This window comes from Pezoporus occidentalis, unplaced genomic scaffold, assembly GCF_034315485.1.
Source record: "Pezoporus occidentalis ecotype Australia unplaced genomic scaffold, CSIRO_AGI_Poc_V1 ctg209, whole genome shotgun sequence".
NCBI lineage: Eukaryota > Metazoa > Chordata > Aves > Psittaciformes > Psittacidae > Pezoporus > Pezoporus occidentalis.
The window spans coordinates 89,979-117,278 of NW_026913953.1; the positions used below are offsets into that span (position 1 = coordinate 89,979).

Below are 27,300 nucleotides of genomic sequence, written 5' to 3' on the forward strand. Positions count from 1 at the left end.
TACTGGACAATTATTTCCCAGGAGTGCAGGTGAAATCCCACAATGGATATTGGGCCACTGAAATGATTAAGATACATTCTCTGAGGGCTGGTTCACTGCAGAGAATGAATTTAACTGTCTTACCAAAGGGAGACTGAATATGCAGAGACAGCTAAGACCTCATAATTGCTGCTAAGCTGACCAAAACATCTGTTTTATTCACATTATTTTCTGTCCTTGGAGAAAATATTAGAAAATAATCACATCAGGGTTTACAAATATCATTTTGAAACAAAAGTGTAATTACTAACTCCAAATTTAATCTCAAGACACTTCACTATGGTACAATTAAAGTTTTGATGAAGTTTCCATCTTAAAAGTTGTCCCTAGAGGCAGGACGTGCCTTCTATCCTGTAGTTATGGGTTGGTGTAACCTATTCCATAAACGGTAGATCCTGCTGCCATAACAACAAATATCTACATTCAGCAAAATAATCATTCCTTGTATTTATGTGCAGCAACCATTCCCCATGAAATAGAAGCCAGAGAGCAATTTGATATTGCAGTGTGGTAAAATAAAGCCTAGCATTTGGAAACATCTATTTGCTTATAATAATTCACAGAATGTTTGTTTTTCAGAAGCCTATCAGTGCATCTGTAGCAATTTCTTGACCATTACTCATTTTGTCTTACTGGAGGATGACTATAGAAACACATCTTTTAAATTCCATGAGCCTGCCAAAGATTATAGTGGTTGCAGATCACTTACTATTAGAGGACTATCTACACTACACGATTAAACATTTTTTTGCCATCCTCAACACTGATGATAAAAAGTAAATTAATTTAGAAGCTAAACTCCTGATCCTGCAACTAAACATGCAGTGCCATCTTTTCTCCCCCAAGTATGGTCACAGACATCGAGGACACAGCTGACACATATGTATGAATAAGCATGGTGATTCAAAATCTTTCTCCCTTCTGACAAGTAAAAAAAAAAAAAAAAATCTTTACTATTAGAAGGCAACTTTCATTATTCAAAATACAAATTATTTTTATAAAATGTGTACAACTGCACAATAATATGCAGCACGTTTCATATTACTTGAAAATATTCTCTACAGAGTCCACTCCTACAGTTTTACTGTCAGCTTTAGTTATTCTGAGTATAGTCTGGACAGTACATAAAAAGAGAAAACTGTAATTATGCTTAAGATGCCTAATACGTCTATTGCATTAAAATAGAGAATACTAAAAGTAGTCAAGTAATCTGTGTTCTTCTGCATTTTACTTACTGTCTTTTGTTTCTGTGGTTCAAAACCCACTCAGTTTAACCAAAACTGATGACACTCATTATTATCATTATAAAGCCACACTGATATTTAATGACAAAAGTGATATTAATGTCAAAAATTAGTATTTTTCTCATTAAGGATGTGATATAAATGACAAAAGTGATTGCTCACAGAGGCAATCTGTTGTCTCTCTGACTCATCATATGACAGGTTTTCTAGTGAAAGTTCAGTGGTCTCTGTAGCTATATTATGGAATTTGAGTTAAAAAAAATGATGTAATGAAAAATACTTGAGTGAAAATCCATTTCATATTTGCACAATTCCCACTGTGAAAAACTATTTTTTTCAATTCCTTTTTAACAAAAATTTGTAACCAACTGAACTATATAATTAATACACTGTAAAGGATCAAAAGATAACTTTTGCAGCAATAACCTCTGTAGCTCTAAATCTGCTTATGTCAGAGACACAGAATTAAGAGTGGCTTTCCCCCTTGAAATCTGTTGAAATAGGTGACCTTATCTAGAAAAATAGCATAATTCTCCCTGAATGCCAAGTACATGTCTATTTGATGGCTTTCAATTACTTGTTTTTCTTAAGATCAAAATGGGACAATATATTATGGAAAATCCTTGTCATACAAGCTTACTTCAGTATTAAATGTGCTATATCTTAGAGCCATGAACTTCAGGCTTTAGTTAATTAAATAAACCTGCTGAAAATCAAAAGGATGCCTGCCTGGAATTCTGACTTTTTCTGCTGGGATTCCCCTATGTAAAGTTGTTTTAATGTTCCTGACACAAAACTGAGACATTCTTCTGTTTCCAAAGAGCGGCCATTGTTCAAACTGATGTCACTGTCTCTCTGTACATTTGAAGATTAAAGGAAATTTCTGCAATATTTAGAATTATTTCTCCCCACCACTAAAGCTGGATATACATAGCACAAATATGGGTGATCAAAATGTGGGGGTATTGCAGAAGAAAGGATTCATAATAAAAAATACATTCATTTTTAACTCAGAATCAGCAGCTGTATTAAGTTGTTTCATATATTGTCTGTATATGAGTACCCAATTAAATCTATTACTAAAAGGTATGTCTGGTTTCCCCATTATTTGTGAACTTCATAGCATTTTTTTCTGACTCTACATATTCCTTTAAGTACTTACTTTTCCCTCTAAGCTTCAGGATTTTGCAATACAATTTATAAGAAAACAGTAAATTTTTCAAGATTGCTATCTGATGCATCACAGTATGGCTCCTTGGTACTACATTTTTCAATGTACAGTTTTCCCTATTAGCAATTCTCAAATAGCCCCTCATTTGCAATAACCCTTTCAAAAAAAAAAAATCTGATACAAAACAGCTTTTGAACTACTGCTTTTCAAGCATCTGAAAAAGATCTTGTTGAAAGATCTTGACATCTGAAAAAGATGAGTTGATCCTAAGATTAAGAGCATAGGAAGGTGAAGGCTGTGATTATATTATAGACAAGAGCATGAAAAATAGCAGCTGACCAGCAGAGTATGTTTAATGTTACAACAATTCATGTCTCCTTTTTAATTGAAAATTATACCTGACAACATTTATTCTCTTTCAGTTTTTGGGGGGGTTTAATTATTTCTATAACCTGCGTGGTCATACAACACATTTTCCTGTATCTCAACTACTTTATGGCAGCCTTGCAAAGAAACACTAAATGTTCTCTTGTTTTCTCTTGACATAAAATGGACCACTGCAAAATGGACCCTAGTAAAGATAATAGTTTCAGTTATTAATGCACAATTATGCTTGATAGAATCTTAATATTAATTTTATTATATACAGAAACTACCAATCTGGGAAAAAAAAAATTATTGTGACTATATGTAGAAAAAATGGAGCTCGATGTTTTCGGCAGACTTTTTCAGAGGCTTTTAGGGGTGATCTCTCCTCTACTGCTTAACATCCCTCTTTGCACTTTATTTCCTAAAGTCTATATTTTGCAAAAAAGCAGATTCCAGGAAATGAAGTTACTTGTTTAGATACAACAGCCAAATCCACTTCCTGTATGCACTTGGCAGAAATGCTTGGGTAAAAAAAGCCTTATGAAATTTTTCAATCCAACCAAGATGGGCATTCCATTCAGCCACACAGAAACTCAATTTAGATCCAGAACTGTATGCCTGTGTTATAGATTTGACTACTCAAAAGTATTACAGTCCAGTAATAATAAATTCAATTTTACATTTGTCAGAAAAAATAGCATCAAAGATTCCAAACAACTAACACACTGACTACTTCATCCATGACCTTATATTCCATTTTAGTATTTTGCTATTTTTCCTCTCTTCTCCCTGTACCACCTAGCACGTGATTGCACTGTAAGGAGTAACTTCTGAAAAGCCTGCAAAAAGACCGTTGATTGGAATATGGAATAACATAGCTACTGTTATATTTTTTATATATCTATATATTTCTATTTATTTATATATATTATCTATATTTTATATATATAAAATATATTTGTTCTATTTATACTGTTATATATATTGTTATATATTTGTTATATTTGTTATAAACATCGATAATGTCTACTCCTCACTCAGCAGAAGATAGAAAAGGAAAATTTTATGAGAAAGCATCGATAGTGTACACATGGGCTGCTGTAACAGAAAAGCATGAAATACATGATAATCATCAGATGAACTGAACAGGCTGTCAATGACTGAATTACATTTTTTTGGACTTTGTTTCACTAGGCCTTGCCCTGCACAATCTCTATTATGAGAAATTTCCATCTCTGACCATAACAGCATAATTTTTCTAAACCAAGTGATTAAAAGCATATATAAAAGAAAAAGTAATCTGCTATTAATCTGGTTGCTTTTGCTCCAGACCAACCTCTTTATCTTTAAAGCTAAAAAACTTGCCTAAGGTATCACAGTTAGATAAGCAGCATTTTAAAATTTTAACTCTTCTTCCTACACCCCCCTAATTTAGTGACGCTCCATTAAACCTAAATCATGCTCCAGCTCAGGTACCTGTCTTTGAACCTTCAGTTCTTTTAGGGGGTAAGAGATAAATAAATGAAGACAAGCATTCACTTTCCATGTACTGTTTTTGCTTTATTACAAGTGTCATTTCAAAACACATATTACCATACTTTCTCTCTAGCCATTTTTCATTTAACAATTTTCTTGGGTTCACTTTTCATTCTCTAGTATCTTGCTTCACTCCAGCCTACAGTCTCTTCCCAGCTTCATTAGGAATACATCCTAAGCCATAAGTCTCTTTGTCTTTTTCCTCCCTAGTTATTAAAAATAACTTAAATCCATTCCTGTCTTCTTAACACTTCCAAATCAATTTTCTCCTTCCACAGCTTAGATAGTCAACTGTGAAGCAGAAAAACTAATGTAATATCAGTTGCCACCACTGTCTATTCCTACTAGTTTCCTGGGGACTACAGTATTTTCACAAGAAAGACACAAAGTAATATTCAGAAACACATTTGCTAGCTGCAACCAGCCCATGGTTTCTTAATGTACTCCACTAAACAGTTCAGATTCCTGACATTTGAATAAAAGAAGCCCAGAAAGAGTATGAGAGAGAAAATAAAAGGCCTATAATCTTTTCCCTTATTCGAGTCCCCCCCTCCACTGCTTTGGACAGTATCATAGGAATTTAAAACCCAACGAGTTTATTTACTTGAAAGACCTAAACAAGACCCAATTCACCCAAGATTTTTTTAAACCTAAATATAAATTCAATGATTTAATATTAAAAACCTCAGTTAACAAGTTCACTCGTAGGAATATAGAAACATATATGTCCTCTAATAGTTGGCACCCTTCAATCTATTCCTCCCTTCTTAAAATTCAGAGAAAAGCAGACTTGGAACAGTTTGGAAAGCTAGTACTAGAAAGCTCTGGGGGACCTCATGAGAAGGCCAACAGAGAAGGCACTTCTGAAACAATGGCCTGGCCAAAGATCTTTCCTTTTGCAGTAGATGCAACTTCTAACATTCAGAAAATAAAAAGTAATTGGCCACGTACACATAAGGAATTATGATAGCAACTAAAACCTAGAAGAACTACTAAATTGTTTGCTTTAATACTTTACCTAAACACTATTAATAGACACCAACAAGAAAACAAACTGAGCCACAAGTTATCAAACACCAGTCTGCGTTGGGGCTTTAGACATTGCTATGAAGTAACCGATGCAGGTTATTTCCAGCATTTTTATGCCCAGAAGGGGGTGCTGTCTGTTTTGGCAGCGGCGCAGGAACGTGTGTCCTTACATTAATGTTTAGGCACTTTTCTGATGTACTGCTATGATTTCCCCCCAGGAATACAAACCTTGCAGGAAAAATATTTAGAAATTCTTAAGAAAAATAAAAATATAAATAAGTTACACAAGCTGTCAAGGCAATTTAAATATAAAGGCCTCAAATGAGATCTCCTGAAAATCTGCAGTATACATGACAAAACCCACCGATCAGCATAACAAAAAAAGTATGTTTTCTTTCTTAAGGGTATGTTCTCTTACTGACTGTCCTCTGGAAGCAAATACATCACAAACAGGGAATGGAAAATACATTTACTTTTATTCTTGGGGAAAACAGATACACAAACACTTTCAAAAAGAAAAATATTCTTTACAAAAAAAAAGATTTTTATCACTTTGTCACTTGGAGACATCCTGTATAACATTTTCTCTGTTGGAAAAAGTTAGCTGCACATTGACTTCATTCTTTTAAAGACAGTGATTTTGAGAGAGAATTAGTTACCACTTCAAATTTCATTTTTATATCCCTTTCACTGACGTGTTAGATACATCTAGAGATGCATCCAAAAGACTGTTTTCAGTGTAGCTCAGTAGATGGTTACAGCTATAGATTTGTAAAACCAGCCCTACAATGAAAACCAGTAAGAGCTTTTACCTGATCTAGAATTAAAAGCTACCAAACTTACTGCATAACATCATGGAAAACCAAATATCACCTCAGCTGTAATTGTATGGTTCATCTCCAATAATTTGTTTACTCTTTCACACAAAATTAAACAATAGCCCAAATTTTCTCAAATTAACCTAAATACTGCATAACCCCCATAGCATGATTTATGCTTTTAAAAATATGCTTCTGAACTTACAATAGTAGCTGAAAACAAACAAAACAAAGGCACAGTTACTAAATAGATGTTCCAAGAGTTAAAACTGTAAAAGACAGAAAGACGATACATCAGAGATAAGTGAATGCACAATGTTTGATTTTTCAGGAAAAGCATTCCAAACTTGAGAGCCCATTCTTGCTGAGGAAAAAAGCCACAGCTCCACCAATCACAATGGAAAAATTGTACAATAACAGAAGCATGAAACTGGCCTGAAACTCTGAAACTTATCTTAACTTGTTAAATGTATTGCAAATATCAGGAAAAAGTAGGGGTTTCTGGGATACTTGCAATAATATCTAGTTTGGTTTTATATTGAAATATGCTGAGACTAGTCTCTGAAGACAGTATCTGTTTCTGTTAGGAACAAGATGTGAAAAGGCATTTTTTATATTAAATACACAAAAGCAAAACAGAGCTCCAGACTATTCAATTATTTAGCAGAATTAGCAGAATCTACACAGAAATATCTAAAGATTAAACTAATAGTAAGACCTTCTAATATTTTGTATTTTGTATGCATGCATACATAATGTGCATGTACTGGCTCTATTAAAAGGCACCGCAGTCTCTTGGGACTGATGCTCATGGTAATAACAACATGGAAGTTTTACAGATGCATTTGCCAAACCTGACAGTCAATCTATAAAGGAATTCAATCACTCTTCAAGTACGCAGAAACTTTCATAAGCATATTTTACCTCTAAAATATCAAGAGCTGAAGAGCTTCAGTCACAAAAAACATCTTTAAGGAATTAGTCTGAAGTATCCAATAGCATTTTTAGACAGCCAAAATATGGCTAATGAATCAGGAAGCCAAGAAGATTTGAAATAGTAGAGAACTTCCAGGGAACACTAGGTTACATTTCAGCAGACTAATCTGGATAAGAGAACAGTAAACTAGTATAAAAATACTGGAAAGTATCCCCATCTAAACTGACTCAAGAGGAAGGCAGTAAAAACTGCCAAAAGCATCTTTAACAAGCTTCCAAACATACGTTCCACATCAGAAGAGATTCCCAGCTGAGAAGTGGAAAGAAAGACATGATGGGCATCTTAGAAAAACCAGAAGTCTTTTGTAAAACTAAATAAATGTGGAGAAAGAAAAAGCTGTTGATGGTCATATAAGTAATACGTGGTTTTACATAACAGCATTCTCATATAGCTCATATCTCTTATATAAGATAATTAAATTTCAACATCTCTGAAAAATTAATGAAAATACTGTAATAAACCACTCCCCACTCATTAAATCCTTACAACTTAGAAAATCTGCCTTTGATGTTACAAATGGAGACTTAGCTCCAAAAAGCAAAGTCTGGGCTTCACTGCCTAAAAATAACTCTGCTCATATTTATAAACAGTTAGGATGACAAAAATTGTAACACACAGGGCTTTATCATGGAATACCAATTGCAAGAGCTTGCTTAACTTTAAATCTTACAACATGTATTTATATTTCTTGGTAACAAAGAATAGTCATCTGTTGTTGCTTACATAGATGTTTCTACAGAGCCTCAAACTTCCTAATGCTTTCATTTTTTACAATACACTAATCTCAGTAAGTTCAGTTCAAAGTCTGCACTCAAGAAAACTCACAGTGGACTCACAGCAGTACACATAGAAAAATAGATTTTGAAAAAAGAACCAAACAAAAAAACCAAACCAAAATAAGCAAAACTCAGAAGTTAGTCAAGTCTCTTATAAATTCAGTTAGTCTTCTTGGTATTTACTGCAATCAAAGTACTTTTAAAGAGAGTTACTTTGTTCTAGAAACTACTTTGAATTTTAGTTTTTACTTTTTGTTCATTCCACAGTGGTAAAAATGGAAACAAAACTGTGATCTTTAAGACAGCCAAAGTTAACAAAACATTAAAAGCACATGACAAATTAAAAAACTGCCACAATTACATGCTACAAAACGTGTGCCTGAAGATAAATATGCCCTCATATTTATGACATAAATTGGAGCCGTAGCAACACATCTTTTATCTGGTGGCTTGAGATACCAGAAAATAACTTTGTTAAACTTACCAGAAGCAAAGTCCTATAAAATTGTTTGAAAGCACATGCTGACTACTAACATTTACTGATTTTATTTTGAAGGCTTTTTAAAATGCCTAAAAATTAACCAGTGAACTCTGATACTTCCTGCTTGGTCCTTAAACTTGGCAATAATGAAAAAATTATTGTAGCAAATAATCACTTTACCTTATGGAAGACATTTAACACTTAAGAAATTATCAAAACAACACATCTTATTTTAAACATTAGTTAAATAAAAGTTTAACAGTAGCAATGACATATTCACTATGTTTTACTAAGAACTGGTAGAGGTTAAGTTGAAGAAAAAATTGAGTTTATACTTTTTCCTGGACCTGTAACAGAAAATACAGCACATACTTTTGTTTCTGACCAATGAGAAAGACCAAGTATGAACAACACCCTAAATGAACCAGTGAGCTGTTTCACTGACCAAACAGTATTAAAACGGATAGATCTGTTTGCTGACAAAAGACTTGCCATGAGCACAGTGCCAAGAGTCTGTCCCCCAATATCCCAAAGCACTATGGGACCCAGAAAATACTCCAAGAAACATAAAAGTTTGCAAAGCATTTAATTTTTCTGGAGAGTTGAGACCTGCCTGTTTCTGAACTGCAGGATATAGATTCTGGTGGAAAACCTCAGTCAGTTCTTTCCATCAGGGAGCTTTCTGTGGGTTTTCCAACAATAGAAGAAAGCTTTCCCCCCAGATTATTACATAAATATATAAAATAGCCAAGATAAATATTTTGAGAAGTCTTACTTCCAGATGAAAATATTTAGCCTTCAGAACTGAGCAGTTGGTGTGTTATCATCACTACTTTCCCGCTATTCATGATCACCATCGGTTTATAGAAACCATCTCTCCCACCTTTCATTTTAAAGTCAGCTTGTCAGCCCTTTCAGTAGGAATGCTCTTTTTTTTTGTACATGCTTGCATAAAGCTTAGCAAAAAGTGATTTTAAACCCTGAATGGGATACATAGCAGCTATGGAACTGTTGGAACAAGTCCAGAGAAGGGCCACGAGGATGATCAGGGGACTGGAGCACCTCCTGTATGAAGACAGGCTGAGGAAGTTGGGGCTGTTCAGCCTGGAGAAGAGAAGGCTGCGTGGAGACCTCATAGCAGCCTTCCAGTATCTGAAGGGGGCCTTTAGGGATGCTGGGGAGGGACTCTTCATTAGAGACTGTAGTGACAGGACAAGAAGTAATGGGTTAAAACTTACACAGGGGAAGTTTAGGTTGGATATAAGAAGGAAATTCTTTCCTGTTAGGGTGATGAGGCACTGGAATAGGTTGCTCAGGGAGGCTGTGAATGCTCCATCTCTGGCAGTGTTCAAGGCCAGGTTGGACGAGGCCTTGGGTGATATGATTTAGCGTAAGGTGTCCCTGCCCACGGCAGGGGGGTTGGAACTAGACGATCTTAAGGTCCTTTCCAACCCTAACAATTCTATGATTCTATGTTCTTCAACAAACTCTCAAAAAACTTACCACTTCTCAACAAAAGATAAAATGGCTAAAAATTGGCAAAACATAATTCTAATAAAACCTTTTGTGAGAGCAAAATAATCCTTCTTAAATCCATCAGCATATACAACTATTTGAAGCTCTTACTAACATTTATTGTGTTTTTTTAATGTCACAATATTCATGCTGTTTTCTGGTAACCAAACTGTTTATATTTCAGGAAAAAGCCTAATCCAAGCAGGAGAAAAAATGGTATGATATGTCTCTTACAGAATTATGCCAGAAGCAAGTAGCAGTCTGAGACCTATTCTATAATAAGACATATCTGTACAAAAGTGACATAATATGATAAAAGTAAAATGCAACAAAATATTTAGTGCTCCAGTGACATAGATGATGAAGTCTGAAGTGGACTGATATAAAACATGAAGATTTTGAATATACTCTCAATAGTCTTGTTTTCTTTTTTTTTTTTATTTTATTTTTAATGTAAAGCAGTATTTTATGCTTCATCCTGATTACTCAGTTTAATCAATAAACACAGGATTGTGTAGTGCCTTTTGCTAGTCTGATTATGTTAATGACTTCTTAATTCTCTTCCTGAATCACATATCTAAAACAGTGGAGAACTTAAGAAAGGATTTCCCCTTTGCAGAAATCAGGATAACTAGGAACTTTTAAGATTTCAATTTCTAGTTATTTCAGCATTCTGTTCTTAGACATAGTTCTGGCTCTTTCACACGTATGCAGCTCATGATATACAACTGCTGTATATTCATTTGTTTCTTCTAACTTCTCTCCTGCTTGTTGTGCATGGTAATTTCTTTTCCATTCCTGCATGCAATCTCCTCTATAATAACTAATAGGGTCACAATCCCACTGAAGTTTTATAGCACCCAAAGAAAATTACAACCGTGACAATTGGCTGTTAGTTCAATTACTAAGAAATCTTAAAGATAATTGGCAACCTTTAAATAGTTAAAAAAATCCCTTGACACTAGGACACTAGCAAAATCTGAGTTTCTACTTGCCAGCTGTCCTCTCTGAATCTCAGCATGAAAATTCACGGTTAAAGAAATCCTCACAAAATGCATAAAAAACAGGATACAGAAATGTAAGTTATGAATACGTAGAAGTTATACATGATAACCTAGGATGAGGCATGTTCTTCTTTACTAACAAAACCACAAACACTTCCAGAACCTACTGACACCATCAAATTTTTTTATTTGAACAATTCAATTAGAAAATAGGGAAAACATGCAACTATGCAACATAAATCTGTCTATAGTTACTGGAAGTTGTTTTATGTGGATCTTGAAACTAATGATTTGCAAGAATACTGTTATTTATTGTCATAAATAACTAGCTCAGATGATGTAAGGAAAGATAACTGCAACGTTTAACAGTTAACCCTTTCCAATTAAGCACTATAAAAACCCTCTTACTTACACAATCCATGCTAGCTGGTTAATATAATTTGCATGTTTGAGTTGCTGTTTCTATAGATTTAAGCACAAACTTAAATCCTGTGGTAATCCTTATTTGGCTAAAGTCAAACATATCCTTAAAATCTTGTATAATCAGGTTCTAGGAATGGTTTCAGGTAGTTCTGAAAATTTAGCATGCAGAATACATTTTCCAAAATATTAACAGTAAATATTACTAATATCTCCATATTTTTTAAAACTCCCTCTTCTGGAATCTAATTTGAATATTTAAGCTCATCTTTCAAGGTGCATGATTCAGTATTTATAACATTTGGGGTTACAATACAAGTATCTGGAATTTCTTTAATAACCACAGATTGAAGACTGCAAGAAAATATTAGAAGAATTACTTATGAATCTTGATGAGGTCTATGGTAACTCCTAAGTCCTGAGAAGAACATTTAATGCGTTTGCAATGGTCTCTATCAAACTGCTTTCCCATTCTTTCACAAGCCTCCCCAGCCAGTTGACAATCTGATTGCTGCAGTAGGCTGTCAAAAACTTACCACGATGAGAAAGATTTTCAAATCTATATAGAAATTGGAAGGTTAAAAGGAAAAACTTAAGTCAGACTATGTATTTGGTGGGTATCAGAGTATTAAAATTACTTATTTGCAAATAACTTGTTTTGTTATGTAGGTTGACCATTATGCTTTTCCAGATGGTGTTCTTTCAAGACATTTTGCTTTATTCTTTGATAGAGCAAACAGGATTAATCAAGTCTGAAGTATACAAATGTGTTGATGTCTGAGTCCAATAGGAAAGAGAGCTATATCGTAGCCATCAGCAGACAGAGCTAAGAGCTTCTGGCTGCCAAGGAATGCACCAATGTATCTTTGCACTGTCATAGATTTACAATAAGACAGAAAAATGGTAATAACCACTTGAGGGTTATGGTACTTTGCAGCCAAGGATCTCAAAACAGTAACTTGTTTACAAAGAAAGTGAAATGTTTTGTATGGATATAGGGGTTTTTTCTTCATTTGATATTGATCTGCAATTAATAGTTCCTTAGTGGGGTTTATTTGTGGGTTTGTTTTTTTTTTTTTTTTTGGGGGGGGGGGGGTCTTTCGATTTTTTCAATCATGATATAGACTGCTTGTCCTAGTATTGGCTTTCTTTTTACTGACTTTGACTCTCAGAACTTTTCTCACATTCTTTTTTTTTTTCCCCTCGAGCCCTCTGGCCTTAAAATTAACTATTATTGTATGTTCTTAAATACTTATATAAAGTATAAGTACACAGTGAGACCTTTTCCAACATTTTCTGATGAACTGTCTGCACATGTTTACAAGTATTAAACAGTGAATTTTACTCAAATTTTACTCTTGGCACCATGGAGAATTAAACTGTGAAAACACTACCAACTGATTTGAAAAATATATAACCTTCAGTCTACAAGAACTAAAATATAAATGTTACAGTATAAAGATAAATACTGAAACTTGTTACTTTCAGAACTTTAAGAAATAAAACAAAGAAAAGGGAAAAAATAAAGTTATTTATATATTAGGTAGAAAACACTGTCGTTTTCAGAGACACAAAGGCATGAAAGGGCCTGGACACTCTTCTTGCAGAGACAATTCGTCTCCTGAGGTTGGATTTAAGGGATACTGGCAAGGCTGTATGCGTTGTATTATTAACAGTGTTTCTACTGCTTTATGAATTTCATCTACATACTCCCTCAGGACAACAACACAAGCATTTTAAGAAATAATGTTTTAAAGCATATCATTATAACAGATAGATATTACAGAAGATTTTAAGTCCAAATTTTGCCAACACTACTGGGCTTCACTAGCAGCTGAATGTCAGGTCATTTTACAGAATGCAGAGATATAAAGATACCTTATATAATCTAAAAATAACTCAAGCAACATGACCAAAAACTTTAAAAATAAATTAATTAAAGTGAACCCAAGGAAGGACTTTCACTTTTTATGCTAAGCATTTTGGTTATTGAAGGCTTCATAATTTTCATATCCATGTGGAATGACATACCTGACCCTGACCCAAAAGTGATTGAAAAGAGGACTGGGAAGAAGGGAGTTGATTTCCAGCTACCTTCAGAATGAGAAAACCATATAATGTGCAATTGAATCATATAAAAAAAGTTTTATCTCAAAACATACTACCCAGACAGATATCCATTTAAAACTCATTATCTGAACAGGATGGAAATCAAGTACATTTCCTTTTTCTTATTAACTAAATACAATACTTCATCATTGTGGCAGATTTCTCATGCCAACCATCTGTCCCAAATAATTATTTTTTCAATCCACAGTATTTGATATGCTCACCTATTAAATTTTACAGAATATAGTCTTTAAGAGATAAAAACTTGTTATCAGTTACCTACAGACAAATAGTAATCATCTGCTGATGAAGGCACGGCACATGGTATACCAGCAGAGGCAGCATTAAGCTGGAAGAGAGCATCTTGTGCTTTCTTTTTTTCTTTTTTTAGCATATTTACCAGAATGTCTGCAAGATATATTAAGGAAATCATTAAGGACCTCTTTCTTATAACATAACAATCATTTTGTCTATCCCTAAGCCTTTTATTTTAGTTAGTTTACCAAGTGGAACAATTCATATTATGGAAGCCTATATGTTAATGTCATACTCTCATCCACCTTAGTTTTTCCAAACAGCAGATTAATTTTTACTAAATGGTAACAAATTCACACATTGACCAGAATTGACATTCAGTCAATGTCTGATAAAAGCATTTACAGGCAAACAGGAATTAAAATTTTATCATCTTATTGCCATCGTGCGAGATTCCTTTTTTTTAACTTTTTTTTTTTTAAACTCTGTGATAAACAGGATTTCCAAATAGAATAAAAATAACCCTTAACTTACAGATTCCTTTGCAAGTGAATCACATCTACAAGCTTTTCAGAAGGTTTACTAAAATGCAGAACAGGTCTTTAGGAAATTTCTTCCAATAACACTATGTATTTACTGGAAATATATTTGGTATAAATGAATTTTGCCTAACAGTTTATAGAGGGCTTATAATAAAGAATCCTGTGTGCATTCAGCCAAAACCACAGAAGTCCCTGTGATATGTTTTTTTCTATGCTATTCATTTGAATCCTAATTAATCTTCTAAATGAACAGTAGAAAATCTAAGTAGCCTTCAGGGACTATTATTAACTGGACTAGCTAGTAACAAGAAAACACTTTGCAATTCAGTTGCTACAAGAGTTATTAGTTATCACAGGCAAGAAGCACCTCATAGCTATTTAGTAAACAGCTTCCATGCTTCCCACTACTTCATCACATTAGACATGTTATTAATTTTCTAATGATGATGTACAGTCACTTAGCAGCTGCAGACTCTGTAAATCAGTGTTGTGTTCAGTCTTAGTTCTTACATTCTTCCTCCATAATTCTAACATGGATTTACACAAGTTTATTGTACTTCTGCAAACAAAGCTGTATATATTTATCAAACGCAAGTGTGTCTGATAGAGATGCTTTGTTTTTCTTAAAAATAACATTAAAATTGAAGATTTTTTTTTAAAGGAATGATAACTGAGTACTATAGCTAAGGTTATTTGAAAGTGGATCTTGGGAAATGGATGTCATCTTCTGTAACAGAGCAGAAATAGTAAAGTTTTCCTGCCACCTCAATTCAGACTGGGAGCATGCTACTTCCCAGTGTAAAATGCCATTCTCCTTTGACATATGAAAATTGATCCAGAATTGTTGAACACAAAGAATGCACCTGAGTTTGTTTTGTCGTGGTTTAAACCCAGACAGCTCATTCACTCACTCCCCCCCTTCCCCTTTTCCTCCCTATTTCTTTCTTTCCTTCCCCCCCAACCCGACTTCCCCGATCCCAGAGGGATGGGGAGGAGAATCGAAAGAATGTAACTCCCACGGGCTGAGATAAGAACAGTCCAGTAACTAAGGTATAACACAAACCACCAATAATAATAATGGTAAGAGAAAATAACAAGGGAAAAGAATACGATACCCTCCACCGAAAACGAGTCCAACCCAGAAGACCCTGTGTCCTTCTGGGTAACTCCCAGTTACCTCCCTGGTCATGGCATGCTGTGGTATGGAATACCTCTTTGGTCAGTTTGGCTCAGGTGTCCTGTCCCTGCTTCCTCCCAGCTTCCCCTCCTCCCTGGCAGAGCACAAGGCTCAGAAAGTCCTTGGTCAGACCAAAACATCAGTGTTATCAGCTCTGTTCCCAGACCAAAACTCAAAACACAGCGCTGCACCAGCTACTAAGGAGAAAAATGACTGCTACTGCTAAACCCAGGACATACTAATAACTGTGAAAGAATCTGTTACCTATAAACTCAAAACAAAACCAAAACTATTTTTTCAGTTCTCTGCCATAGTCAAACTTTAGCCACCAAGTAGCCACAAAGTTAGGGACATAGTGATGCTGTAGTCTTCCCACAGTTCTGTCAATCTACTAAAAATTATTCCCACCCATTGCGCAACAGTGCAGTTACTCATGTTTCCTGTGAGGTAGTGAAATGGACATCTGAGCAGTTTAGTATTTTTATATGCAAAAAACTTCAGCTTTAATTTAAATTTTAAAGTTACACATAAAAAATACAAACTTATTATTTGTTATAAAGGAAATAGCCCAATAATCCCCAAAACAGCACTTCATTTGGCTAAAAATAATACTTACAGGAAGTTCTACTCTTTGTAAGGTAATAAATTGGTCTTTATATAGCAACAGTTTCCTATTCTAAGAAATGGTTTAATTTGCTTAGGAGAGTGTTTTGGACGTGGCCCGACCACAGTATTTGGATGTTGGCTGGACCACTCTAAAGCCAAGTGGTGCTTGGATGCAGGATTTTGGTTTGAGTCACAACTGAAATAGAAGCAGGTGCAAAGCAGGAGTCCTGCCACATAAAAGCTGGGAACTGAGTAATTGCTTTAACACAGTGGGGTTAGTAGAGAAAATTTCCTTCCAGCAGCTAATGCCTCTCACACACACACAAAACCCATTGCAGCCAGATCAGCTTAAAACCAATTTTTTTTCTTCTTCACAAAGGATACTGATTTCGTTGTCTCTTTGCTGTAGAAGTTCTTTCATTTTTTCCAGTTCTTCTGCTTCTTTGTTGGTGTCTTTTTCTTCAGAGGTGTGTTGCGAGAGCGATTTTCTATCAGAAATCTTTGAATGATTCATTAGTTCCTATTAGAAGAAAAAAAAAAAAAGACGCTCCTTTAACTTTAGCCCCAGCTACATATTTATGCTTCCCTAAGAGAGTCTAGCTGTGCTAGAAAATGTAAGACTTTCTAGACTCTTGAAAGAACAAAAGCATGCCATGCATTGGCTTACAGTTACATGCACTTTAAGTGCATATATGCACTTGGGACAAGTTGTATTTTTTTTATCTTCACTACAAAAAGTACAATTTACTCTTTCTACATATAAATTCCAGTGTTCTCTGGTATTACAGAACTTTCATTGTTAACACTGTAATTAAAACCTAACTATTTAGACAATAAATTAAGATCAGGAATGTGTATGTTATTATATTGGAAAACTATATCCCAAATTACAGAAAAGCTTATCTTCTATTGTTTTTCCTAGTAATTTCGCATATTTTTTCTAGTTTAAGTGTATTTTGTTTGCTCAGTGATTTAAGAGAGCTTACAACAGTGTCAGGATAGTTAGTGTAACAGATTCAGGGATAAGAAATTTTTAGTCTTAATTTCTCTCTTTAAATATAGTTTGTCCAAAATAAAGCCTCCATAGTGCTGGGAATACATATGAATACACAGAGAGATCCTTGCTGGGGTTTCCACAAAATGCCACTAAATTTTTCCAACTAAATTTCAAATTTCTATCAGTCCTCTCCACATGTCACAGTTCAGTTGTTTTACCCTTTTCCAATGCCTCCCAACTGTATTGTATTACTTGTAATACTTTTCAACCCTGAATGTCTTCAATTTATTTTCAGTGCCAGCTGCTCTTCCATTGAGGTTTAAAAGAAATACCTTCATATGAACAAAGCAATACTTGATCTTGCGCATGTCAGCACCAACATCCAAAGCACTATCAGGATCATTATCTTTAAGAAATGTTCCAATCAACTCATCCAACCTGAAAAATACAAAGAATTTTTAAGAAAAAAAAAAAACACAAACATGCAGACAATTCTGTGCAGTTATGTGTTGAATACAATCCAAGGCTTCCCAGGATGACTCACATTGGTAGGCTATTTTCTTTCAAGGTCCATGCAATTTAATACACTTTTGCTCCTGATACTAAAATCTGGATTTGATACTGTATCTTCTACAACTCCACATCAGAACACACTTGCACATGCTAAGGAATACTTCCAGAACTAAAAGCATCTAAGAAGTAATCCTTTCCCCATTTATTTTAAAACCTTCTCTTCTTCTACCGCCCCATAATTTAAAAGATTTAAAGCCTGCCATCTCAGAAAACTAAATATTTAGAGGCTTTGGGAATAGAATTTTTAAATATATATGATTATTCATGCAAAAGAAAAATTGACTTCCTTTTCTATTACAGGAGTCAGCAGATAGAACAGCTTTCATACATAAAATTATCTGCTCCCATCACCAAGCACAGCAACTTATCTTGGAAATCTATAAATATCTGTATCAAAAAAGAGTTAATGCTCTTCTTCTGACTAATGAAATATAGTTAGTGTTTTATTCTCTTGCAATTTGTTCTTATTTAACAAACATCTCATCTTCCATTAGGGAAAACTAGTTCTTATTTTGGTAATTCAGTCTTCATAAGAAAATCCAGCACTGAAAAGCATCCTCTTGCTTTTTCAAAACCAAAATAAAACATTCAGACTGGATAGCTACACAGGCATAATATACCATGCCTTTGGGCTGGATGTCACAGCTGTGTGGACAGACAGATTTTCTCTTGCACACTCTCACTGCCTTTCTAGTTCTTGCATTCCAAGATGCATGGCAGAGCATCCTCAAGAAAAAAGCCAAAGGATTTCTAAACCGAAACTAGCCCTCAGTCCACTTACTAAAGTACATTTTCGGAAAATAGTAAGTGCAAGTTCAAACTCCATAAACCAGTTACAGATTAAAGGCTTCCTAGTTTGTGACAAATTTTATAACCATAATTCTATGATTTTAAATGTTTATTTAGAATATTACCCTCTGAAGATTACATAAGGTTCTGAACCTGAGTGAGCCAAGCTATCTACAGTGCCTGCATCAAGTACCTAACCACCTGAGAAGGGTAGGAGTTCAGGACCATTTCTGTGCCTAGTGTTTCTTTTGGACTAGTTGAGTTGCTCAATTAATACACAAGCCTTCCGAATGTCATGTAATAGCTGTTTATCCGCTTCAGTAACAGGATTGGGAATCTTGGCCATTTGATTATCTTAAACACTTTGCTTTAACCACATAGAGAAAATTCAGGCATTATAATTATCTAAAGTTGACCCTGAAGTAGGTGATTGGGATATTGCCATGCTTTGTAAGACTTCAATTATTAAGATTCCTCACATAACTATATACCGTAGTAACAATTCCCTGCTGGAGAGTAAAACAATGAGACACACAGCAAACAAACAAACAAACAAAAAATAAAAAAAAGAAAATAATTATTTTCAGGTGATAAATATCTGAAAATCAGTAGCTTTAAGACCAGAATAAAAATTGGAAAGCATAACAAAGAGTTTCAGTTATTCATCTCCTCCAGAATTCACCATGGTGAACTGTCAATTCTCAAAGCAGGAGGAAAAGATGAGAAAAACAGAGAGAAACTTTCAGTTAGTTTCAGGTAAACTATATTTTCCCATTTTCATTATTTCAGTCAATGGACAAGAGATATGCTGTCTATACCATCCCTTATATGTGCAAAATTCACAACTTCTGAATTTATAGAACACTCCCTGAGGTCAATGTGAGCTGTACATGTGGAAGTCTTAAAGAGAAGACAGTTAAAGAAAAATATTAGTTACAGAGGAATTAACTGTCATTGACTTGTTTCTCGAGTTAAGAGACTAAAAATTACTGGGTAAAAGAGACCAAAATTTTACATATTGCTCCATGATTTTTTCTGCATGAAGAATCTGCCAGAACAGAGGCCAAGATTAGATAAGAGATTATTCATACTTTCTGCAGACACACTAAGCACAATGAGCAGGAGAATTAATCCTTTATATGTGGAGGTAAGCATTTGTATAAGCATTGGGAAGAGAGAGGCATTAATACTATTAATGAGAATGTAATACAAATGTGATACAAACACAGGGAAAGTCAGTATTTGTCATTGTCTTAAGCATCTTATTGATTTCAGTATGAGGAAAGAAGTAAAAAAAAAAAAAAGTTTTTATAACAAGACTGTCTAGAACGAATACATGAAATCATTAATAAAAATGGACCTTGAATCTTGAAATAGAAAATAGATGGGAGATATTTTAACCTTACCTTGTTTTCCAGAGTTTTACCCATACCCAGATTATGACCAATTTAGGCTATGGGAATCAATCAAAAAAATTACACTAACTTGCACTATTACCATTACCAGAGTAACACCGAGCAAAGTCAAAATATTTCTGGAGAAGAAAAAAAATAATACAATTCTTGTAAAATAATGCTCTATTTTTTTTCAAAATTATTATCATACCAGTGAAGAGTCAAGGTTAATTTGTTAAGAATAACAAATTAGACAAGCTGTAGCTATTGATATGAGCTCTTACATTACTTTTAATGTATTTGGCATTCTTGAAAAAAACACAACAGCTCAATTCATTTTTTTTATTCCAAAGGACTACATAGAAGCCAAAAGATATTTGAGCACTAGAAGACTGAGTCAAGTCTCAAATAGCAGAATGTAAATCAGAAATTATAACCAATTCAGCCTCCTTGTCAATTGTAGCAGAATCTTCAGTGTATTTTTTGATAAATTTGTAAAATTTCACCTTTAAGAATTAGAACAAAAATAGACGAATCAAGTCTAAACACTATGAACAAGACCAAAATAAAGAATAAAAAAAGAGCAACAATGATAACCCTCATGCATACCAGCAAAAGAAATCACTGCATCCCTCACATTCTTTTAGGTTTCTGTGTAAAAATTACCAGAACTCTTCTAAAATAAACATAGTCTGACAACACTCTGGATATTCCGGGATTCTTCCAGTATACTGAAGTATTAAACAAAGGTAAAAAATGAACTGACAATATGATACAGATGAAACTTGAAATTTCTCAATAAACAGACCTTAGTTAACCATTATTTTTCAAGTGATTTATAGAATCATAGAACCATAGAATGGTTTCGGTTGGAAGGACCTTAAAGCTCATCTAGTTCCAACCCCTGGCACGAGGAGGGACACCCTCCCCTAGACCAGGTTGCTCTAAGCCCCATCCAACATGCTCTCAAACACTGCCAGGGATGGTGCAGACAGAGCTTCTCTGGGCAACCTCTTCCAGTGTCTCACCAACCTTATAGTAAAGAAATTCTTCTTAATATCTAATCTAAGTCTACCCTCTTTCAGCTTAAAGCCATTCCCCCATGTCTGTCACTCACTACATGTCCTTGTCAAAAGTCCTCTCTAGATTTCTTGTAGGCCCCCTTTAGGCCCTGGAAGCTGGTCTAAGGTCTCCCCAGAGCCTTCTCCAGGCTGAACAAGCCCAACTCTCTCAGCCTGTCTTCATAGGAGAGGTGCTCCAGCCCTCTGACCATTTATACAGTAGTCAGATTTGCAGTTTTACAACTGGAAAAAAAACAACGCTAATTCCAGTCCATTTCCAGAGATGTTCACACAATAAAGGAGACTATAAACAATCATGGGAGAAGGGTTAAAAAAAAAAAGACTCACTGGAGCAGAAACCTGAATAAAGAGATGGTCTCCATAGCATCACTTGAAGATCCACACCAGGAATTCTATTTCACACTGAAGACACCTTAAAAAAATACTCAGCCTCAGTCTTCTCACTGCTCAGCTTAGAAAGGGGAATTGCACTCAGCTTGATGGGAAAAAGTAATGATGGAAACTGTTAATTAACTGAAATTCAATGAAATTATGTGGTTAGCTGCAAACAGAATTGAAAATAGCTGAATTTTCCAGTGGAAATATGCAGCATGTACCTTAATTTTTAAATTCGGTACCCATTTAAAGTAAGATGGTCAATTTAAACTCTTTAAATTTGAGGTATTTTTGTTATACTGGTCAGTTACATCAGAAAAGGCTAAATTGATCTGAAATAGAAGTATCTAACCACAAGATACTTGCACTGAAAGTTCTAAACTAACATAAAAGCAGCTCTAAAAGTGTATTTTATAACTGCTAAAAATCTATTTCTGTGTAGAAACAAGTATTAAACTAATAGTATTTTACTTGTTGTATTTAATAGCATTAGCAAGCCAGCTAATGCATTCTTCATTACTTCCAGCATACTAAGGCGTCCAATAATATTTCCATGCAGAACTTGTGCTAATCAAATTTGGAGCATGGATAATCATAGGCAATTTCACATGACAGAAAAAAAAATACTTAAAATCAGATGAAGATGTCTCTTCTAATTTCTGGGTAACTAAAATAGTTCCCTATTTTTTCCTTTTCTCTTGTATATTGATTAGGTAAAGGAAATTATAGACCATTGAATATTTATTATTAATTTTATTAAAGTAGATGAAGCTTAAAAAGGGGATTTTTCATACACCTCTATTCTTCCTTTTAGAACTGTGAGGTTCTGCTCTAGGGACAGCAGGCCTAATTTATACTATTAAGATCAAGGGTGTGCTAAAGCCTATTGCCAGAACCCTGCTGTATCAGGAAAAATAGTTTTCCCAGCAGAAATTGCCCAAAGGAGGAAGAATATGGAAGTATCAAGCAAAGACCCATTTTCTGTGGAAAACAGCAGTAAACAGTTTTCTTTCTCAGTTCTCATCAGAAAACTCCCAAAACAACCAGAAAACATGAGTGAAAAATTTCACAAACACAAAAAAATTTCTAAGCGAATGCCTAGGGGGCAGTATCAAGTCATTCATGAGTTTAATTTAAAACTCATTTTGATAGTGGTATTTTATGTTAACCTAGTACAAAAAGAAAGGTATGACAGTGCTGATCCAGGTGAGTTTGAATCACAGTACCAGACTTTGCAAACACAAGCTGTGTCAAGCACAAGTCTGTTCTTATGCTGATGGTGGGAAGAAAACTCACCGTAAAACAGTCATAAACAGCTGGTATGGAAAAATGTTAAACTAACAATGCTCTCTGGTTAGTAACTGTGAATCAGGCCCAAATTCTTGGTCTAGCTTTTCTCTCTTTACAGTTTTTGTGTAAATAACGTAAATACACCCTGTACTGCAGCTCACAGCTTTTATATTATCAACTTTATTTCGCTTCTGCTACTTTCTGCCCTTCAGAAATTATTTTTTAATGAACCTGATTACCATTTAGACCACACATAAATCACAAAAGCTTTCAATCCACACTACTTTAGATTCCATGCAATTTTTCTGATAGCCAAGCTCCAGAATTCACCCATCTATTAAATAACAGACTTCCATATTTAGAAAAAGAAAATCCACTTCTGAATCAGGCATATGTTTGCATAGACCAGGGTGCAAATTACACAGCTGAAATGCATCAGAAAAGCACTCCTCTCCAACTGAGAGTATGTTTTTAAAGTTTAGAGCTCTCAATGGCAAGCAGGATGCATGGTCTCAAAACACAGATTTGGAAGGACTCATTTTGACCTTGCTTTCTGTGTCATGATTCATTTCTGGGAGAAAGTGCCTATTAACTAATCACTGTTTTTTTTTTCCCTGATCACTGACACTCTATATTATGTATCGAAATTAAGTTCACTTTAAGTACAATGAATTTTGTGTGCTAGATGTGAACTCTGACAAGCAAAATGGAAATCCAGGTTTATGAAACATAGTAAGCTGCAAACAAAGAAGTCACAGAAACACTTGCAGTAATCAGAGAGGTTGCTTCAATTAAAGAAGCTTTTTTACCTAGACTTTTGCAATAGCTTTTCTATTGGTAGCATACTTCATACCAATTTCTTTATATGTTAATTTTGAAAATTATCTTTAAGTGTTTTTATTATGCCTATGTTACTAAAAAAGAAGTAACTCCGTATCTCCACATATTTTATGAATCTAGCTAAAAAACATTATATGAAGCAGAACTGTCTTTAATAAGAGCCATTTGCATAAGTTATCTTCAAGTGTGCATCAGTATGGGAAGACCATGGAGATTTTAAGCAGAAAATTTTGTCAATAATGCTGTGGAGGACAGAAGGAAAAAGGGAAGGTATTTCCAGGCATTATTTTCATGTTTTCAGGCCGTACTAATGACATGAAAAAGAAGATAAATTACACAGAACACATCTGAACTTGCCCTGAGAAGAGCTGTAATACATTACTGATGGGTAGTGAACATGAAAGTAATTGCCTAACACATAATTGACATATGCAGAGGATAATGCTATATTCTATATTCCAGAAATACCTGCTTAACCTCTAATTTAACTAAAGTGGATTAACTCCTAGATGAAACAATAATGATTAAGGTAACTAAATAGTGGAACCGGTTACCTAAGCCTTCACACAATTCCCTTAGTAGATAAGAAGTAAGAGCACTAAAATGTTTGAAAATAAAATTTTGACAGTAGGACTTCTAATTTTGTAAAGCAATCAAACAAACAGTAACATACTTAAAGATGATTACCATTAAAGACTTGCACTGCACAGTAGAGAAGCACAGAACTCCTATTACAGATATAAACCCCTCCTTTCCTTTTTGCTAAGCATATGGGCAAAAGCCATTTCTGCTCTTCCTTATTTGAGGAGATTCTTCTGAATTACATGGCTACAATGTGATAAACAGATGTAAAGAGTTTCTACACAGTTGAAAATCATTCAGCCCAATGATGAAACGCACACAGATCTAAATCTTTGTACAGGTAAGTCAAGGGAAGATTTGGCATAGACTATAAAGAGATCAAGACTGGCTTATACAGGAGAAAAAACTAACACTCCATGTACAATTTTTTTTTTTTTTTTAAAGAAACATGTTAAGTAGCTTGCTGAGTAGATAATTCCCTTTTTCAATGGCACTCTGTAATAGCAGACTGAAAGTACATACATAACAAAATGCTACTTACTGCCAGCTAATATTTATATCTGTAAGAGTAGTCAGATTCAAATAACTGGAGTATATCTAAAACTAGCAGAAGAACACTAAGCCTCAGTTTACCAAAATTTAAAAATTATAAATATCTCTAAGTAGAAGATAGCAAGAACTTAAAATAAAAACAAAGGTAGGACAAGCATAACGGGTACTTCAGGAAGTCAAAAGGACTCATATGGATGAACATTTCTAAAATATAGAAGACAGCAGTTCTGAAAAAAAAATGCATAAAGTGCATTAATAAGGTAATTAATTAGATGTAAAAGTTCAGAAGAAAGCAATTTTCAAAAAGTATTTAAAGTGCCAAAATTTGCAAGCAGGTATTTCGCAGCACTTTCAGATGCAACTCAGCTGACCAAGCATTCAACAAATTTCAGTGAGATTCAAAAAGCTGCTTTTGAACATTTGGAAATTGGCTCAAAGATTTTCAAGATTTTTTTCAAATATCTAAATAATAAAATTTAGCTATGCTATCTTTTCCCCATATATCTTGCTAATATCAGTTATCTTATATTTCATTACCTTTCTTGAAACCACACAATATTAGATGACTTCTGAATATTAGAAAGCAGGACATTGTACATACCGTCCCACTCTTCCCAATTAACCAAACTTGCTAAACTTGGAAAATAATTGTAAATTATCTCTCAATAATTTTGATGTAAAATGTGATCAGTTTAAATAAGAATTTTTTTTTCCAGTGGTCTTGAAACAAAATAGTAAGATCACAGAAAAGTATTTATACTTATTAAGCATCCAGCTTACATACCTGCAATTAGGAATTCAACTTCCTGTGCTGTCACTAAAGGTTTTATAACATGTAAGAGAAAAAATGTCCTCTAGCTAAATACATTGATTTAATAGCATTCTAAGCCAGGTATCTAAGGTAGAAGCTAATGTGAGACATTTTAAGACTATATAACTAAGGTAGCTTCTTTTCTCTTGGATTTTGCCTACACAGCTTATGTCAGTCAGTCTGCTAACTTCTGCACAAATCCACTGTCTGCAGAGCTGTGTCGACATAAGGCAAGAGAACATGCTTCTATTTCTTCCACCTTGCAACTGAAATTGAACACTGACATCAGTAAATAAGAACATTTGCTCTGCTTTGTAAATGAAACTATTTGTTCAACAGCTTAAGCATGAGTAACTGTTAAAGCTCTATATCATACAACAGTGCAATATTGTTAATAACATGATAGCATACAGATGTCACAATGTTGAAACAAAAAAATGAAAGACAGAAAGAAGTAATGAGATATCCAGGACTTGAGTGAGATGAACAATATATGACTGTTGAAGTAAAAAATAGAAGTGTCTGTAATAACATATGTATCTGAAAGAAATAAGGTAAAGTTATTAATAAATTGAAGTGCTAAGCCAGTACTTCCAGCCTTGTTCCTAGAGAATTCCATCTGGCAAAAGCTCTAGAAGCGTGGGTGCTCTGGAACACAGGACCATGATTTGAAATCCTGACTTTCTGGGCACACATTGTAAATTGCTAGTGAGATCATTTATAACAACAACAACAATTTTTTAAAAATACCAAACAATTCAAAACAAAAAGGACTTGCCCTTTTACTTTTGGCATGCTTCTCAAAAAACAAATCCCCAAACCCCCCCAAAATCATTTGAAAGCCATTTAATTCTATTCTAAAGCATAATACAGAAGCAAGTAAGAGTACGATTTCCTTTTATTTGGGATGTATGATGTTATTTTCTATATTTTTAAAAAATAGTCCAAAGTGCTCCTTTATCTTTCTTTTTCTCCCCTAAACAAGAAGCTAATTCTCAAACTCAAATAAATATTTACAGATCAGCCCTTTACAGCTGAGGAAGTAGATGGCAAAGCAGATCCAAAGCAAGCAATTCAGACTTTGGAAGCATTTTATGAACTACTTTCTGAACCACTTATGTAGTCTAGCTGAACTTTTTATGCTGTGTTTTTTAAATAAACAAAATGAGAACAGCAGAATTCATGTATAACATTTATGAAAATAAAATAATAAAATAAAAAAATATGACATTACTATTTAATACAGAATTCTGAAGTAAGAATTCCGAAGTAAGAATTCCAGACATCTGTAGCATTATTCACAGGACTGAAAAACTGCACTGTATTATAACTTAGCATTCAGCATAAAAGTCAAGAGTGTGTTTTCCATTTTGTTTTAGACTTGGTGAATGACAATGTGACATTGTAGTGGTTATGAGGAAAGCCTATTTGACAGGATATTTTTTCCCTTCCATTACATGAATAACAAAAATGGGGAAAAAAAAATTAAAAAATCCCTGAACATACTTGTTTAAATAAGGGAAAAAAAAACAACAAACCAAACCAAAAATAAAATGATGAAGAATGAACCACAGCTTATTAACATACTAACTTCCAACATCTAGCAATTTTAACTGGAGAGAGTAGACCCCTGAAAGTAAACAAGTGGAATGAAGCCCATTACTGTAGGAAATGTTTGGCATTTCTTGACTTACTACGCCAAGAAACATATAAAATATAGTTTTAACATAATATTAATACTTATTTCCAGGGCAATCACTAACACGTATTGCCTGCAACACATGTAGAGAGAAAAAAACCCTATGTATTACTATAACCATTTTATTAGACTAAAAATATTATCGGATCTACACATGTACCACTGGAACCAATTTCATTTTGGCACCCACCTTCTACTGAAAATTGCCTGACAGAAGGCCTTATGCTG

General features: G+C 34.2%; 1 protein-coding gene across 10 annotated transcripts in view; it reads right to left on the reverse strand.

The window, feature by feature from the left end:
• The window catches only part of KIF6 (kinesin family member 6), a 149,770-nt gene that overhangs the window by 70,576 nt on the left and 51,894 nt on the right, over positions 1 to 27,300 (reverse strand). For 8 of the 10 annotated variants that reach the window (XR_009964878.1, XR_009964877.1, XM_062619073.1 and 5 more), the window contains 3 exons: positions 17,418 to 17,523; positions 16,464 to 16,608; positions 13,788 to 13,916 (listed from right to left, as the gene is read on the reverse strand). Coding sequence is in view for 8 of the 10 variants with exons in the window: in XM_062619073.1 (XP_062475057.1) it covers positions 13,788 to 13,916; positions 16,464 to 16,608; positions 17,418 to 17,523 (380 nt within the window). In the remaining 2 variants the exon portion in view is untranslated. The remainder of the gene's footprint in view (positions 1 to 13,787; positions 13,917 to 16,463; positions 16,609 to 17,417; positions 17,524 to 27,300) is intronic. The other 2 variants (XM_062619071.1, XM_062619075.1) reach the window with 1 other exon arrangement.